The sequence below is a fragment of the Anneissia japonica genome, unplaced genomic scaffold, assembly GCF_011630105.1.
Source record: "Anneissia japonica isolate Jap-2015-1 unplaced genomic scaffold, ASM1163010v1 scaffold199_len4679917_cov187, whole genome shotgun sequence".
NCBI classification, from domain to species: Eukaryota; Metazoa; Echinodermata; class Crinoidea; order Comatulida; family Comatulidae; genus Anneissia; species Anneissia japonica.
The window spans coordinates 3,172,085-3,187,411 of NW_022686322.1; the positions used below are offsets into that span (position 1 = coordinate 3,172,085).

General features: G+C 34.9%; 1 protein-coding gene across 1 annotated transcript in view; it reads right to left on the minus strand.

Annotated features, from left to right (window-relative positions):
* The window catches only part of LOC117114585 (acid-sensing ion channel 5-like), a 6,046-nt gene extending 838 nt beyond the window's left edge, over nt 1-5,208 (minus strand). The window contains exons 1-4 of the mRNA XM_033258267.1: nt 5,200-5,208; nt 2,242-2,635; nt 1,836-1,977; nt 965-1,084 (exon numbers count right to left, since the gene is read on the minus strand). Coding sequence (XP_033114158.1) covers nt 965-1,084; nt 1,836-1,977; nt 2,242-2,607 — 628 coding nt within the window. The 5' untranslated portion in view covers nt 2,608-2,635; nt 5,200-5,208. The remainder of the gene's footprint in view (nt 1-964; nt 1,085-1,835; nt 1,978-2,241; nt 2,636-5,199) is intronic.
* Nucleotides 5,209-15,327: the final 10,119 nt, after the last annotated feature.

Genomic DNA, 15,327 nt, shown 5'->3' on the forward strand with positions numbered 1-15,327 from the left:
CCGTCAGAGACCTCGGCCCCACCCCCGTCGGGAAAATTCTGGCGCCACCCCTGGTATTCACATCCACATTTAATTGTAAACTTTCATTTCATTTCAATTCAAAACATAAATAACTGGAACTTCTATTAAAACACAGACCGAAACAATCCCGTATTTACTAAGTTTCTACAACTATTTGTTTCTGCCAGTTGGTTCTATACAGTGGTGTAACAAAGAGGCATGAGACCCACGGTAAATACAAAACGAATAATATAATATTTGATTTTTGCATCCCTAACGACAAAAGATCCCATTCTAATTTTCAATTATACGCTAATATTTACTACTTAATTTACAAAGTATTTCAGATATTTAAATTTTATAGTGTATTTGCTCAACAAAAATTGTGTTTATTAAAGATAATTGGTTACTTCTTACTGTTTACTGTTTTTTTTTTATAAGGATATATGATTTGTTTACGCAGAATCGGTTTGTTTACACAGAATCAATTTGGGAAAACTTGATAATGCTGATGCTCTACGTAAATCATTTATTAAACGTGAAAAGATTAAGAATTCAATTCGTGCATGACATGTAACTTTCTTGATTATAATAACCGCAACTTAAATTATGATGCCAAGCGTATCAATACTTTAAAAATCTTACGCAATAAATATGTAATTCGTAGACCTGATAAAGGAAATGATGTTGCGATAATGAAGAAATTTGAAATTACATCTATGACCAGCTTGTTCTCTGATTCAACTAAGTTTAAGAAATTATCTAACTGTTCATTAAACACACAGCTTAATTCCTTACAGGCCTACCTGTTTTATAGAAAGTAACGAACTGAGGCTGAATACAAAGAAATTCGTCCAGTATCAACCATACCTGCTAGAGCTAATGGTTTACCTAAATTACACAAGGATTATACATAGGGCCTATGCATTTTCATAATGTATTTAAATTTCATGAGCATACATACCATACACGCAATTGTACTCATCGCTGAAGTCTTTGCAGTGATTGATGCCGTCACATCTTAGATACTGCTTAATACAAGTACCACCAGTATTGCACATGAAGTCCCCTTCTAGGCAGGGTTCTGTAAAGAGGTTGAGAAATATGGTTATTTTAGTGTATAAAAGTACCACTTAAGGCTTAAGGTAAGATGCCGTGTGATATGTGATAAAGGAAAGAAGATTAACACACACCCACTAAATATGGAATATATTGTAACCGGGTGGATTCCGTCCGATTCCGTATAATGCAAGACAAGTTTGAAAGGCAAATGGGAAAAACCCTTAAAACAGCAAACGGCCATATAATGCAAAACAATTTAAAATTAAAATTAAAACGGAACAGTAGAGAAAATCCGATCAGAATGACAAAATAAACTAAGCATCCACTGGAAGGAATCCCAATACCTGCAGACGGATCCGTTTCGGCCTTCCAGGCCTCATCAGTGCAGCTAGGGTACAGACCCAAACGAAACGTTCGACCAGCTTAGGTAGGGCCCAAACTAGTCCCACGACCAAGATGTGTATAAGAGACAGGTGCGACAACTTAACCATTTTGCCACAACATGCCTCAAGTGATCGCTGCGCGTTGCGGTGTGTGTGTGGGGGGTGGGGGTGGGTGGGTGTGCGTGCGTGTGTGTTACAACTGAAAGGCTGCATTGGCAAACAAGATAATAAATTACAGACCTCGGAGAGGTGGTAATATGTTGCCAGGAATATTTATTAAATCAATGAGCAAACGTTTTCGGTTATCAACCTTTGTCAGCTTAAGATAAAATAAAAATAGTGTAAAATATATAGCCTAAAGAAGGTTCAAAATGTGGCTATAATTCTTACCGTAATATGGAAGGGTTACACCCTTGTCCACAACAAGAGTTTGTCGATGTTTTGATTTTTCAACAGCAGAACGCCGAAGTTTATTTGTGTTGCAAATAGTGACACTGGGAAAATGGAGCTCAGAATTTGCCACTACTTCAATCTATTAAAATGAAAAATAAATAAGACATTATCTACATCAAATAAAAACACTAGAGAAGATCGATAAAAAAAATACCGTCTTACCAATTTTAAAACAGATGAATGTTCTTTTGCATAAACGTTAAAATAGTATCTAATCGATTAAAGTGTTTGTATAGTAACTTACTTGGTGATTTTAAATTAGCTATTGTTTCAGTTTGATTGCTGAGGGTTTCCCCATTTTTCTTACAAGCGACATATTTATAAACCCTCTTAATCGTCTCACCTTTACGTTTATAGGAAAATCATGATAAAGCTTAATCAGGACAGACGTCTGCCAAATAAACAGGCTTACACCAGTGAGAAACAAAGCGGCCCAGATACAACGACTTAGATAATTGGTAGATTTAAAGACATGTGGAAGTCCGTGAGTGCTCGTGACTTCAGTCGAGAAGGATTGTAATATAGTTTTGTAGGAATAATAATCGTATAGGTTCGTATTTTCTGTTTTCATATCAGGAATTTGCGGATCCTCACAATCAGTAGGCTTCCGCTCGGGTTGATATCCCCTCTCAGCTGGAGTTTTACTTTGTTCTGGGTAGACTTCTGAAGACGTCCAGAACACACGATTGCCATTTTGAGTATGGTCCATTGTTGCCAGTGAAATATTATCTAAATTACTAGACAGACAAAGACAATTTGCACAAAAACGTATTTGTAAGTTTAACTACATTTTAAATATTTTTCGAAAAACAAGGTAAAAATAAATTATTTTAATTTTAATACAAAAAAATATAAAAAGAATATTTGTGTCAATTAAAATGAAATATTGCAATTACAATATCAACAACCGCAAAACATCTTAATCGAGTAGGATTAGCATTAGGTTAGATTAAGTATTAATTTCTTGGTGCGTATTGTGTTTACGTTTAAGTTAAGCACATAGGCCTCCCCCATGTGTGCTCATAAGTCGACCACTATTATTTCGATGAGTGTGTGTGGTGGGTGTGTGTGTGTGGGTGGGTGTGTGTGTGAGTGTGTGGGTGGGTGTGTGTGTGTGCGAGACCCAAAAGAGCGTAGGGTGTAGTGAAAGATTTAAAAAATGGTAACAAACTTAGCAGCGATGAGGATAAAAATCAGAGGTGGAGAGAGCACTTCGACGAAATGTTAGAGAAGTACCGGTTGAAACAATAAATATTAAGCAAACACCAGAAGTAACAATACTAGGTATCAATGCGGGCCTATCACATGCACCAAATTAAGAGCAGCATTGGTGAAAACAAGAAATGGTAAAGCAGGTGCCATTGACAACCTAACAGCAGAACTACTAAAAGTAGACAAAGAAACAACAGAGAAGAAACTCGAATAGTTATTTGATGGAATATGGAATCTGGAATCTATCCCGAACAGATGGAGAAAATGACTGATTATAAGAATACCTAAGAGGGGAAACTTATTACGATAAACATTAAATTTCCTACCTGATAATTTATATAGTTTAATAAGTAAAGGAGGAGGTGGTGAAAAGATGAAGAAAAGAATACACAAAGCCAGGGTAGCATTTAACAAATCGAACAAGGTCTGGAAATCTACACACTACAATGACATGGCAACCTGAAGGGAAAAGGAAAAGAGGAAGACCAAAAACAATGTGGAGGAAAACAGTGGAGCAGGAGAGGACAGCAATGGGGTGGAGATCTTGGAAAGGAGCAGAGGAAACAGCAAGAGACCGGGATAAATGTAGAGATTACGTTATGGGCCTTATGTGCCTCATGGCAAGGAGAGGATAGGTAAAATAAATCATAGTGTTTCTGCCAAAATAACACAAACACCTATCGGTAATGCATACAATTAGAAGAACTTGAGGACTACCATCTGTCATCTTGCACTCGCAAAAATTATTTTTAAAAAGAGGGAATGGAGTAAAGGTTCAAGAGATGCAAGCATCACAACAAGAGTTACACGTACCATATAGTAATACACGTACGCATTAATATATTCAATTCAATTTAACGTAATATTTATAAAAAGATTAATATTAATTTCTGAAGAGAGGCAAAAACCGAAAAAACAAAAGCTTGTGAGGGGCTGCCCGAATAAAAAAAAATATAAAAATTTTTAAAAAAAATCAATAACCTGTAGAGATATTCAGTAAAAAAAATTAAACTTGAATAAAATTAATATCGTTACAAAATATCAGTAATTATAAATATATTTATCCAGGGAAAAAATGAACTTATATTTAGTTTCAGAATTCATGCCTGTATGTAGATATTTGATACTTTTTTTAAATTTATCGAGAACAAATTTTTTATGGAGAGTTAATTAAATTTGTAGGTAGACTGTTAGACAGTTTGGGACCCGAAAACTGCATAGGCCTATGTGTTGAAAACACAACGTTTTGTGTAAGGGAATATGTATTTTGTTTAGGGTTCGTGTATTATGGCTATGATAGTAACTAATCAGGGTTTGAAATTGTTGGGGAGTAAGAGAAAGCACCCAAGAATACAGAAAAGTACATTTTTGTAAGCGGTTAATATCATATATTTTTAAAGAAAAGAAAAGTAAACAGTGGGTCGGAATGGGCTCGTGGAGGAGCATTGGAAATAAGCCTAACGCATTTTAATAATCTACCACTACAATTTCCATTATTATACCCATTCGCACATTTTACACAACGCGTGCTCATCTGATCACTGAACAAATATGTTATACAAACAAACATAATATTAAACAAAATTGTTAATAATAGCCATAGGCCTCCACATCATTCGTTCTGTCGCTACATCTTCAAATGACAAAAAGTTTCCCAACTGTAGCTGTTTGAACAAACGTTCTCATTTAAAGTAGAAATTTGTTTAGTTACTTATATATCATAGCAGTACTTAAACAATACATTTATCATCACTCTAACCGTATTATTGTTTAAAGGTTTGCATGTGTCGTCGTTTCAATTGAGTAGTTCAATCATCATCAGGAGAATAATACCAGATATTATTCTCCTAGTAACTCAATCAAAACGTCAAAATATTCTTAACAAAACAACGGTTCTTTTCAGAACTTTCTACGTGGTGTACCGCAAGGATTTAATATATCATCATAACCGTTTGGTTATTATCGATACCTTAAATCCAGGCTCCAAAGGGAAAAATAAATTGACAACTGATTTTTCTAAGACATAAAAAGCATATTTGAAAAAACTTACTGTAGGCCTAATATAAAATGTATGAGATTTGCAACTAACCTGATACCTTGCAACGATGGATTGTTAAGATTTACTGATGTCACAAGTTATTTAACTGATAGTTTGACCAATATTCTGGTTACTTTTGCAAGAATTTAATCACGTGTCCTATTAAAATTTATTTGTTACTACTGTATATAGTATCGATTTGTTTTTAATAAGATTTGTTAAATGAAAACATGAATATTCTGTTTATTTAAACCAAGGTTGAAATATCAGAAAATGATCGAAGGATGTGCTTAATTTATTCATTAAAAGTATTGAGCTGTCAAATGTTTGATTTGCTATTTGTCTTGTCATTATACCGGTATTCTAACCGTCAGTTTATTTCTAACAGCCAGGGGTTTTAACGCTTAACGTTTTAAGTAGACAATAGAAAACACGATTTAGGGCGCTTATTTAATTGCATTGGAAACATTCCCACCGAAATTGAATTTATTTTCACCCCAAAGTTCAAGCTCATCCAACTGTTAATGCAGTTACTGTATAATAATAATAATAATAATGCTGTCCAGATAGTTTCATCTGGTTTCAATTAAACAGTTTTTAAATTAACTAAATAAATAATTGACTCTGGTTGGATTATACCACGATCTTCATCAAACTTTTCCTTTAATGTCCAATAATTTTTCTAGGACGGTGAATCGATGATCTATTCGTTTACTACGGTTTTTGTGTGGTATATATTTTGACGTTTACCTTCACTTGAACGTTCTTCAGTGGAATGTTTTAGATTATTATATCATATATCATTTGGGCATCTGGCCCCCCTCCTCATGGTTTGTACTATTGATGTTTTTGGCCTGATTGTTGAACAGCCGAAATGGCAATTTAAAGCCAACGAAGTCGCTAAAAAGTAGTTATATTTGGTATACCAAAACGGACTTCGGTCATGTTTCAACTCCAGAGCTATAATCAGTGGCGGATCCAGTGGGGGGGGGGGGTTCAGGGGGTTCGGACGAACCCCCCTCTGTGAAGAAACGTAATAAATTATGGGTCTTGGCTTACAAAATTCATGCTAACTAGACGCGGATCCAAACCTTCGCCCACTGTGCCCAGGCGAAGGTCAGGGTGAGAATTCAAAATAAAATGTTGACCATTTTTTCCAACAATCATACTTATTTTCCTTGACACTTATTTTGAAAATTACCATTAGGAAAATGTTTAAATCCACACTATCCTATACCTTACACTTTAAACTGATTTGTACTGTAGGCCCTACCAGAGAGAGAGAAGTATACATATTTTCAATACATTATGGTCTTCCACTTCTATAGCGCATGATACAGTGCATAGCAAACGTTATGTAACCACTAATAATACTTAGATCCAGTGGTGTAGGTATGGACAGTGCTGTCAGTGCACAGCACTGGGGCCCGGGGCTATTGGAGGCTCGTTCAATAGGTTTAATGATCTAAAAATATAATCCTATTTAAACTTTAAAAGGACGTACAATCAATCAATCAACAATCAAGGGCGTCGATCCTGTTTGTGGTATTAAAGTTGGTTGAACTATTATTGTGTACGTTTTTAAACACTTCAGATCATCATAACATCATGAATACATTTTAGATTCAATTCACTGCAAGTAGGTCGATGACTGTTCTATTATTGAATGGTAAATGTTATTTTCGTGATGATAGACAATACCTGGATTTGCGTCAGAAGAATCAAGTAGGGCCTATATGTATTTTGCCCAACCTGTCGTGAAAATATATTGAATACTCAGTGCGTGATTCAATATACATTTTTAAATCACATTTCTAAAGCAATAAAATATCGTCACACACATTTGTATTTGTGGTATTTTGAAGTTGGTTCAGCTATTGTGTACCTGGATTTGCGTTAGGGGGCTTTTATGTGAAATTTTGCCCAACCTGTCCTGAAAATGTACTGAATATTCCATGCGTGTGAAAACACTTGCAAAAAATGCTCTAGGCCTATACTTACTACTGTTATTGAATGGTAATTGTTATTATCGTGATGGAATAAACAATCAAGGGCGTCGATCCGTGGTTGAAAGTGGTGGGGGGGGGGGAACGAAATGAAAAATAAAGTCTTGGTTGGGTACCAGGGGGCGAAGTCCCCGAGAAGCTCTGGCGCCTATAGCCTTTTAATTGATTTTAAGCAATGCAATTAACATTTATTTCCATAAGAAATTTTCAAAATATTCCAGTAATTTGAAATAGAGCTGGGCCCAGAGAGGGACCTTTACAGATGGAGAGTGTAGACGACCTCAGCCCCACCATGGTTGGGGCTGAGGTAAGAAAATTTATGATTATGGCGAACAAGGGCAAATTTATCGTCGCCCTATTCTTGTATTTGTTTTAAATGTAAAAAAAATGCTCTGATTACTAAGGTTCTGAAAAGTGGGTTTTTTTTTTTGGTACTTTTTGATAATTACTCCATGTTTGAATTACAGTCTTTGCAAATCCGACTACCAAGATGGACTCAAACAAGTTAAAACTATAATAGAATTGCGCACTTTTCAGCTTAAAAAAGAAAGTGTATGTTTTACTAGAGTGCACGAGAAGCACACGCACAGGAGTGACCATTATTTTGTTTTCACGGTAAACAAAGGGGGGTGGCTAGCAAACCTATTCACCACCACCACCACCCCCGCTCCAGATCCGCCACTGATTGGAGCAAGCAAACAAAAGCAAACTATATATATATTTGTAATTGAATTATATAATTTTGTAATTGTATTTGTAGATTTAAGATTTAGACCTATATTTGTAAATGGGAGCAACTTTAATTGTGTAATTGTTAATCACCATAGAAATTTAAATTATTTTTACGTATGTACGTGTGTCAGAAGGTGCACAAATGAATGGTGTATTAGTGTGCGACAGGGGCGGTTTTGCCACTATTTTAAAAATGTCAATGCATATTAATTTTATGTGCTACTTATTTATCTATTCTGGAACTGTTGTGTGCCCCCACCCCTTTGAAAAATGTTGGATCTGCACCTGTGACAAGTATCAACAGTACAGTAATAATGACATCATACCAATTTTCTTCTAAAGTTCAAAACCCACTGTTTTTTGTTTTAACATGTGGAAAGGATAACATTGACTAAGTTAGTATAATTTAAGATATATCATTATTTTTATGAATGTGGGTATGTTTGTTTGTTTATTTATTTATTTACTCTAAGACAGAGATGGCAGGCTATAAAGGAAATTCCCAATAGTATTCACCTACCATATACAATCAAAACAAATTGAACTTTATTATTTGTTAACCTAAAAATCCATTAAATACGACTTGCTATACATAAGGCTATAGGCGTCTTTCCGGAACCGATTGGGGCTTTCCCCTGCCTCCCAGGCAAAGCTTGAGCAAATTGTTAGCTCAAAAATAGAAATAATAGAAATTTTAAAGTAATTTGTATATAACTCGCATAGGTCATCCGCTCGAACAAAAACCTGCTCGAATTCGCTCGAATTGGCCTCTGCCCGAAGTGGCATCCGCTCGAATTGACTGGTTCCCAGGCTGGGACATGAAAGTTTGTTGTTTGTTGTTATTTCGCAATGCGCGACGTCATCAACGAGTACAATACATTCAATCCCGTAACATGATTGGTCTATTTTTTTCTAATTTGCATAATGAATTTTTCAAACATTTTGTCCATTTAAAAAAAGTGTGTAAGTTATGGAGATGGTAACAACCATAAATCGATTATAAATTTAATGATACATTTTTTAGACAAAAAATAAACCTTCTTGGCCCACGACCCATTTTTTTGACACCATGACCATGCATAATATTAACCTGTAGTGTATATATACAAAGAATTTTTTCTAGTAGGTTGACTAACTGGTACTTGGTGTGGTACTAGGTTTATTGCATTTATGGCTTAGGGGCCGCGGTTTACCTCCCTCCGTTTAGTCATGCTGGATCAGGGGTAGTAAACTCAGCGATCGTGGGTTCGATTCCCACACGGGGCAAGTTTTTTTTTTTAAAGGCAGTTTAGTTGATGGTGGATAATGAATAGCAAACCTGGAGGTTGTGTGTTCGATTCCCACACGAAAACAATTTTTTTTTTTTGCGGCCATATTTCCTAGACAGGATTGTTCATTCAATTCATATTGAAATTAGTGTTTTGATGGTGATTTTTTTTTTTCATTCAATGGGAATTCATATATTTTATATGAGAAGGACTATGAATATTCAGCTTTCCGTTTACTGGGCTGGTGGGGGGGGGGGAGGATGAACAACAAGATATTTGATTGGTGAACAGCTGAAATGGCAATTTAAAGCCAACGAAGTCGCTAGAGGTAAAAATGCAGCCTCTACGCGGTGGGTGGTCAGCATAGCACCAATCGAAAAGTGAAAAATGACGGTGACTTTTTCAAGCAATACAATTGAAACAGATACTAAAGCAATCAGAAAAGGATTGCCTTCCAAATACAGAAGGCAATACAAAAATCCGACAAATATTTGCTGAGATACGACAGTGAAAAGACAAAATATGACCTAAAAACATCTAATGTCAGCGTGCAAAACTTTTGCTAGGCTATTCTCGCTCTTAAACTTGGTTGAAAATGTTGCAAGAAAAACATGTCGTATTTTTTTAGAGATTTTTTAGAAATATATATGGCTGATAATTTTACGTTATTTCGTCAGGTTTATTTGACAATAGACTGATATTATTTTCACTCACATTAGTGTAGTCGTAATATTACTAATACAAAAGTGTGAAATTAATAAAGGGAAGAAAAGCAAAAATCTCTTGATTGATTTTAAAATTAGTGTACATGCAAATAGACTAAATTAATCACTGTTTTAAGTTTATCTTATTTGTTTTTCATGGTTCGAATTTTGAATACGTCACAAGCTAATCAGTAGTTAATAAATCATTATTTTTATGAATGTTAGTTTGCACGAAATATATAAGCGGGCATAATTAGGACAAAAAGGATAATTTTAAAAACTTTTTATGATGAGTATTTCAGTGGCAGATTCAAGGGGCCCCGCCGGCCCACCCTCCCTATTTTTTTTTCCCGAAATTTAAAAGTGGAGAAAAATGAAAATTATATTCAAATTTAGTCTGAGAGTGTAATTTCCGACCAACTAGAGGTGCCATAATCGTAAGTTTTCTTACCTCAGCCCCAACCATGGTGGGGCTGAAGTCGTCTACACTCTCCATCTGTAAAGGTCCCTCTCTGGGCCCAGCTCTATTTCAAATTACTGGATCCGCCACTGGATATTTTAAAAATTTCTTATGGAAATAAATGTTAATTGCATTGCTTAAAATCAATTAAAAGGCTATAGGCGCCAGAGCTTCTCGGGGACTTCGCCCCCTGGTACCCAACCAAGACTTTATTTTTCATTTCGTCCCCTCCCCCCCCCCACACTTTCAACCACGGATCGACGCCCTTGATTGTTTATTCCATCACGATAATAACAATTACCATTCAATAATAGTAGTAAGTATAGGCCTAGAGCATTTTTTGCTAGTGTTTTCACACGCATGGAATATTCAGTACATTTTCAGGACAGGTTGGGCAAAATTTCACATAAAAGCCCCCTAACGCAAATACAGGTACACAATAGTTGAACCAACTTCAAAATACCACAAATACAAATGTGCGTGACGATATTTTATTGCTTTAGAAATGTGATTTAAAAATGTATATTGAATCACGCACTGAGTATTCAATATATTTTCACGACAGATTGGGCAAAATACATATAGGCCCCTACTTGATTCTCCTGACGCAAATCCAGGTATTGTCTATCATCACGAAAATAACATTTACCATTCAATAATAGAACAGTCATCGACCTACTTGCAGTGAATTGAATCTAAAATGTATTCATGATGTTATGATGACCTGAAGTGTTTAAAAACGTACACAATAATAGTTCAACCAACTTTAATACCACAAACACAAATGTGTGTGACGATATTTTATTGCTTTAGAAATGTCATTTCAAAAAAGTAGTGCATCGTATACGTAAGGGCTTGTTTTGTTGTTGATTTTTAACTTACAGCGTTTGGGAAATAGGTAATAGGTAAATTGTAATGAATATAATCAATAATAGCATCTAAAACCTATTATTATTGAAGGGTCCTTTTAAAGTTTAAATAGGATTTTTTTTAAATTATATTTTTAGATCATTAGACCTATTGAACGGGCCCCCAATAGCCCCGGGCCCCAGTGCTGTGCACTGACTGCACTGTCCATACCTACGCCACTCGACCTAAGTTTTATTACATAACGTTTGCTATGCACTGTATCATGCGCTATAGAAATGGAAGACCATAATGTATTGGAAATATACCTCTCTCTCTCTCTCTCTCTCTCTGGTAGGGCCTACAGTACAATCAGTTTAAAAGTGTAAGGTATAGGACAGTGTGGATTTGAACATTTTCCTAATGGTAATGTTCAAAATAAGTGTCAAGGAAAGTAAGTATGATTGTTGGAAAAAATTGTCAATATTTTATTTTGAATTCTCACCCTGACCTTCGCCTGGGCGCAATGGGCGAAGGTCTGGATCCACGTCGAGTTAGCATGAATATTGTAAGCCAGGACCCATAGTATTGCGTTACGTTTCTTCACAGAGGGAGGTTCGTCCGAACCCCCTAAACCCCCTGGATCCGCCACTGATAATAATATGATGAAAATTACATAGAATTACATTTGAATACATTAAAATATTACAAAGTAATCCTTATACATAAATTTACTTTACTATGTTATCTGTAATTGGAGAATTTCAGAATTTTATTTATTTTCAACAATGTGGAAAAAGTGAAACACAATTCCTGGACCAAACGAGACTATGACTTCCGGAAATATTTTTGGAAGCTAGGGAGCCCATAATGGGAAGAGCTACTAAACTTATTAGTGAATCAAGTTAAAGCAATGTCGATGATCAAAAAGATAAAAGTAAGAGTCTTCTTCTTTGGTAACGTATCCATCCGATCGGTACTTTGGTAAGAAAGCTTTTGTAAGAAGAAATACAAAATAGGAAAAATTAAGTTGTCTTAAAGTAAAAAAGCAGCCCATTACAAAATCTCATAAACGGCTTATATTAATTAATATTAAAGAAGACAGTTGTACTTTATCACTGTGTCCCACTATAGCCAATTTGGCAACCATTGGACACAATGGAAAAGAATAGGATTATTTTTGAAAATAAACAAGATATTTATAGTTTATCACTCTGTCCCACTATAGCATTTAGGGCACTGAATAAATTGTTAGATTACGGTATCACTCCCCCCCCCCCCCCGGGAAAAATTCTTGAAATATTGATTTGGGAATAAAAACAAATTTTTTTTTTCCGCATATCAATTATTTTAACAGCATAACACAATGCTATTTTATGACTTCAGATGCATTTCTTTAAAAAACTATCAAATTAAACCAGTTTTTATACAATATTACTAGCCAAATATAAATAGTCCCTCCCTCATCAATCAAAAGCGCAATAACGAATTGTTCTGATTTAAAAAAAACAAACAAACAAAAACCGCCCTCCCTCATCGTTTTTTTTTTTAAAGAGTGATAGTCTAATATTTTTTTCTATGTGCTCTTAGCAGCCATTGAACACAATGAAAAAGAAAAGGATTAACTTAGAATATATTAAAGAAGACAGTTGTACTTCATCACTGTGTCCCACTATAGCCAATTTGGCAACCATTGGACACAATGAAAAAGAATAGGTATTTTGAACAAATTAAACGAGATATTTATAGTTTATCACTCTGTCCACTATGGCCAATTAAGGGCACATAGGAAAAATTATTAGATCACTATTTTTTTTAAATCAGAACAACTGCTTCTTTTAATAGATGAGGGAGGGACCTGTTTATTTGGCAAGAATATTTAAACATTGTATAAAAACAGGTTTAATTTTTATTGTTTTTTTTTAAAGAAAACGTATTTCCATTTACAAAATTACATTGTTTTTTATGCTGTTGAAAAAATGATGAAAAAGAAACATTTTTTTAAATTTCCGCATCAATATTTCCCAATATTTTTTACGCGGGCTGGAGTGATGGTCTAACAATTTTTTTTTTCGTATAGGCATAATTATTATCTGTTCATTGTGCGTTCGATTTTGATAATGATAGGAATGATAGGAGCACTGTATGTTCAATGTGCGCCAAAATAAATATATGATTAACATAAAAAGTATGATGCCGTTTATTTGTACAATACTGCTATTGTTTCTAAAATTTGGTGGAGTAATGTAGTTCATGTGGTTATCATTAGAAAGTTATTGATCTATTAGTAAATTCTATAATCTGGCTGTTGTACGCATATAGACATATTTTTTACATTTTTCATTTTATTTCTTTATTCATGTTCTTTACAATTCATGACAAAGTAAACTCAACCATACATATTCAAAAACAGAGCGACGAAAAGGACCTCCACGAAACTCTTAGGAGCTTTTAAAATGGAGACCCGGTGTCAAAATTAAAGTTTGTTTAGACATAAAGACAGTATATAACTGCCTAACTACAAAGATACACCCCCTCTCACCCAAACAGTCATATTTATTTGATTTACATTTATTTTGAACATTGCCATTAGGACATTGTTTAAATCCACACTAGCCTATATTTTACACTGATTGTACTGTCGTCAATACCAGAGACTTTCATTTCCATTACATTATGGTCTTCCATTTCTATAGCGCATAATACAGTGCATAACAAACGTCACATAACCACTACTAATTCCACCTTAATTCGGAGTCGCTCAGCTCAGGCTTACATGTGTAAATGTTCGTATTGACACTTTGTTTTTAGCATTGTTTTAAAGTAATAACCTATCACACATTTACATGAACAACAAAACGAATGGAAATATATTTGTCTTAACTATTGTTTTCAGCAAAGTGGCGTCCATATTTTAAAGCGACGGGTGCTGATGTAATGAGAGTCCACATCACGTCAGTACCATCGTGGTTGGCGGTGACGGAAAAATTTCAGTATTTTATACCACTAGATGCCCCAAAATGGAACTTACATTACCTATTAAATAATAATGTTTTTGACAAATTGAGTAAAAAAAACCCCAATTAATTAATTAGGTACCCGAAAATGAAATTTAAGTACTTACTATTCTAAAAACTACCATATTCAACTGAGCCCCACTATGGTTGGGGCTCAGGTGAGAACATTTTGAGAAGTTGAGACTCGTTAGATGCACAAAAAAAGCACTTGAATAGTACAAAATTTACGATATACACTTGAGCCCCACCATTGTTTTGGGGCGCAGATGAGTCAATTGCAAGAATTTGAGACTTTATAGATGCCCCAAAACAACACTCGGATACTTAAAATTTATGAAAATTTTAATCCATCTATCTCAGCCCACCATTGTTGAGGCTGAGGTAAAACAATTTTAAGAATTACAGACTTTTAGATGCAGGAAAATGGCAAATACATAAAAACAACAAAAACCTCCATCATGGAGGTGAGAAAATGTTAAAAATTGCAATGTCATACATAAAAACTAGGAAAATTACTATATCCACCTGAGCCCCGTCATGCTTGAGGCTGCATGAGATAAAGTTGGAGAATGACACTTTAATACTTAAAATTTATGTTGGTTATTTTTTAATTTGGCAGCGAAGGGACGCTACCAATAAACAACCAACAAACTACCGGGTTTCTAGGTTGACTTCCAAGGTACTACATGGCTCAACTATTTTATACTATAGGGTTAATTGGTAAAAATCGCACACAAATCATACGACGTCACTGACAACGCCGGGGACGGCTACAAGATCTTGAGATTAATTTTCCGAATAAAGTTATACTAAATAACTTCTAATAACAAACTATTGTCTTCAGTTGTCTTTGTTGGTCATTTAACTGTCATTTTATCTATTTTTTGGTGATATTACCATTCTCAATAATCTATAAAACACCCACATAACAACGTCACGTTAGATCGATCGGTGGGGACGTATCAAGATGATAAATAGTTTCATTGGACTAAATTCTTGCTTATGTTAACCACATGCTTACCTAAGCTTATACTAACTCTGGTTTCAAATCAAGGTCAAGTAGTTAAAAATCACCTAAAATCACCTTATTTTGCGAATTAGCGCCCCTTAACTGATCACCGAGCCACCCCCCCCCCCACTTCAACT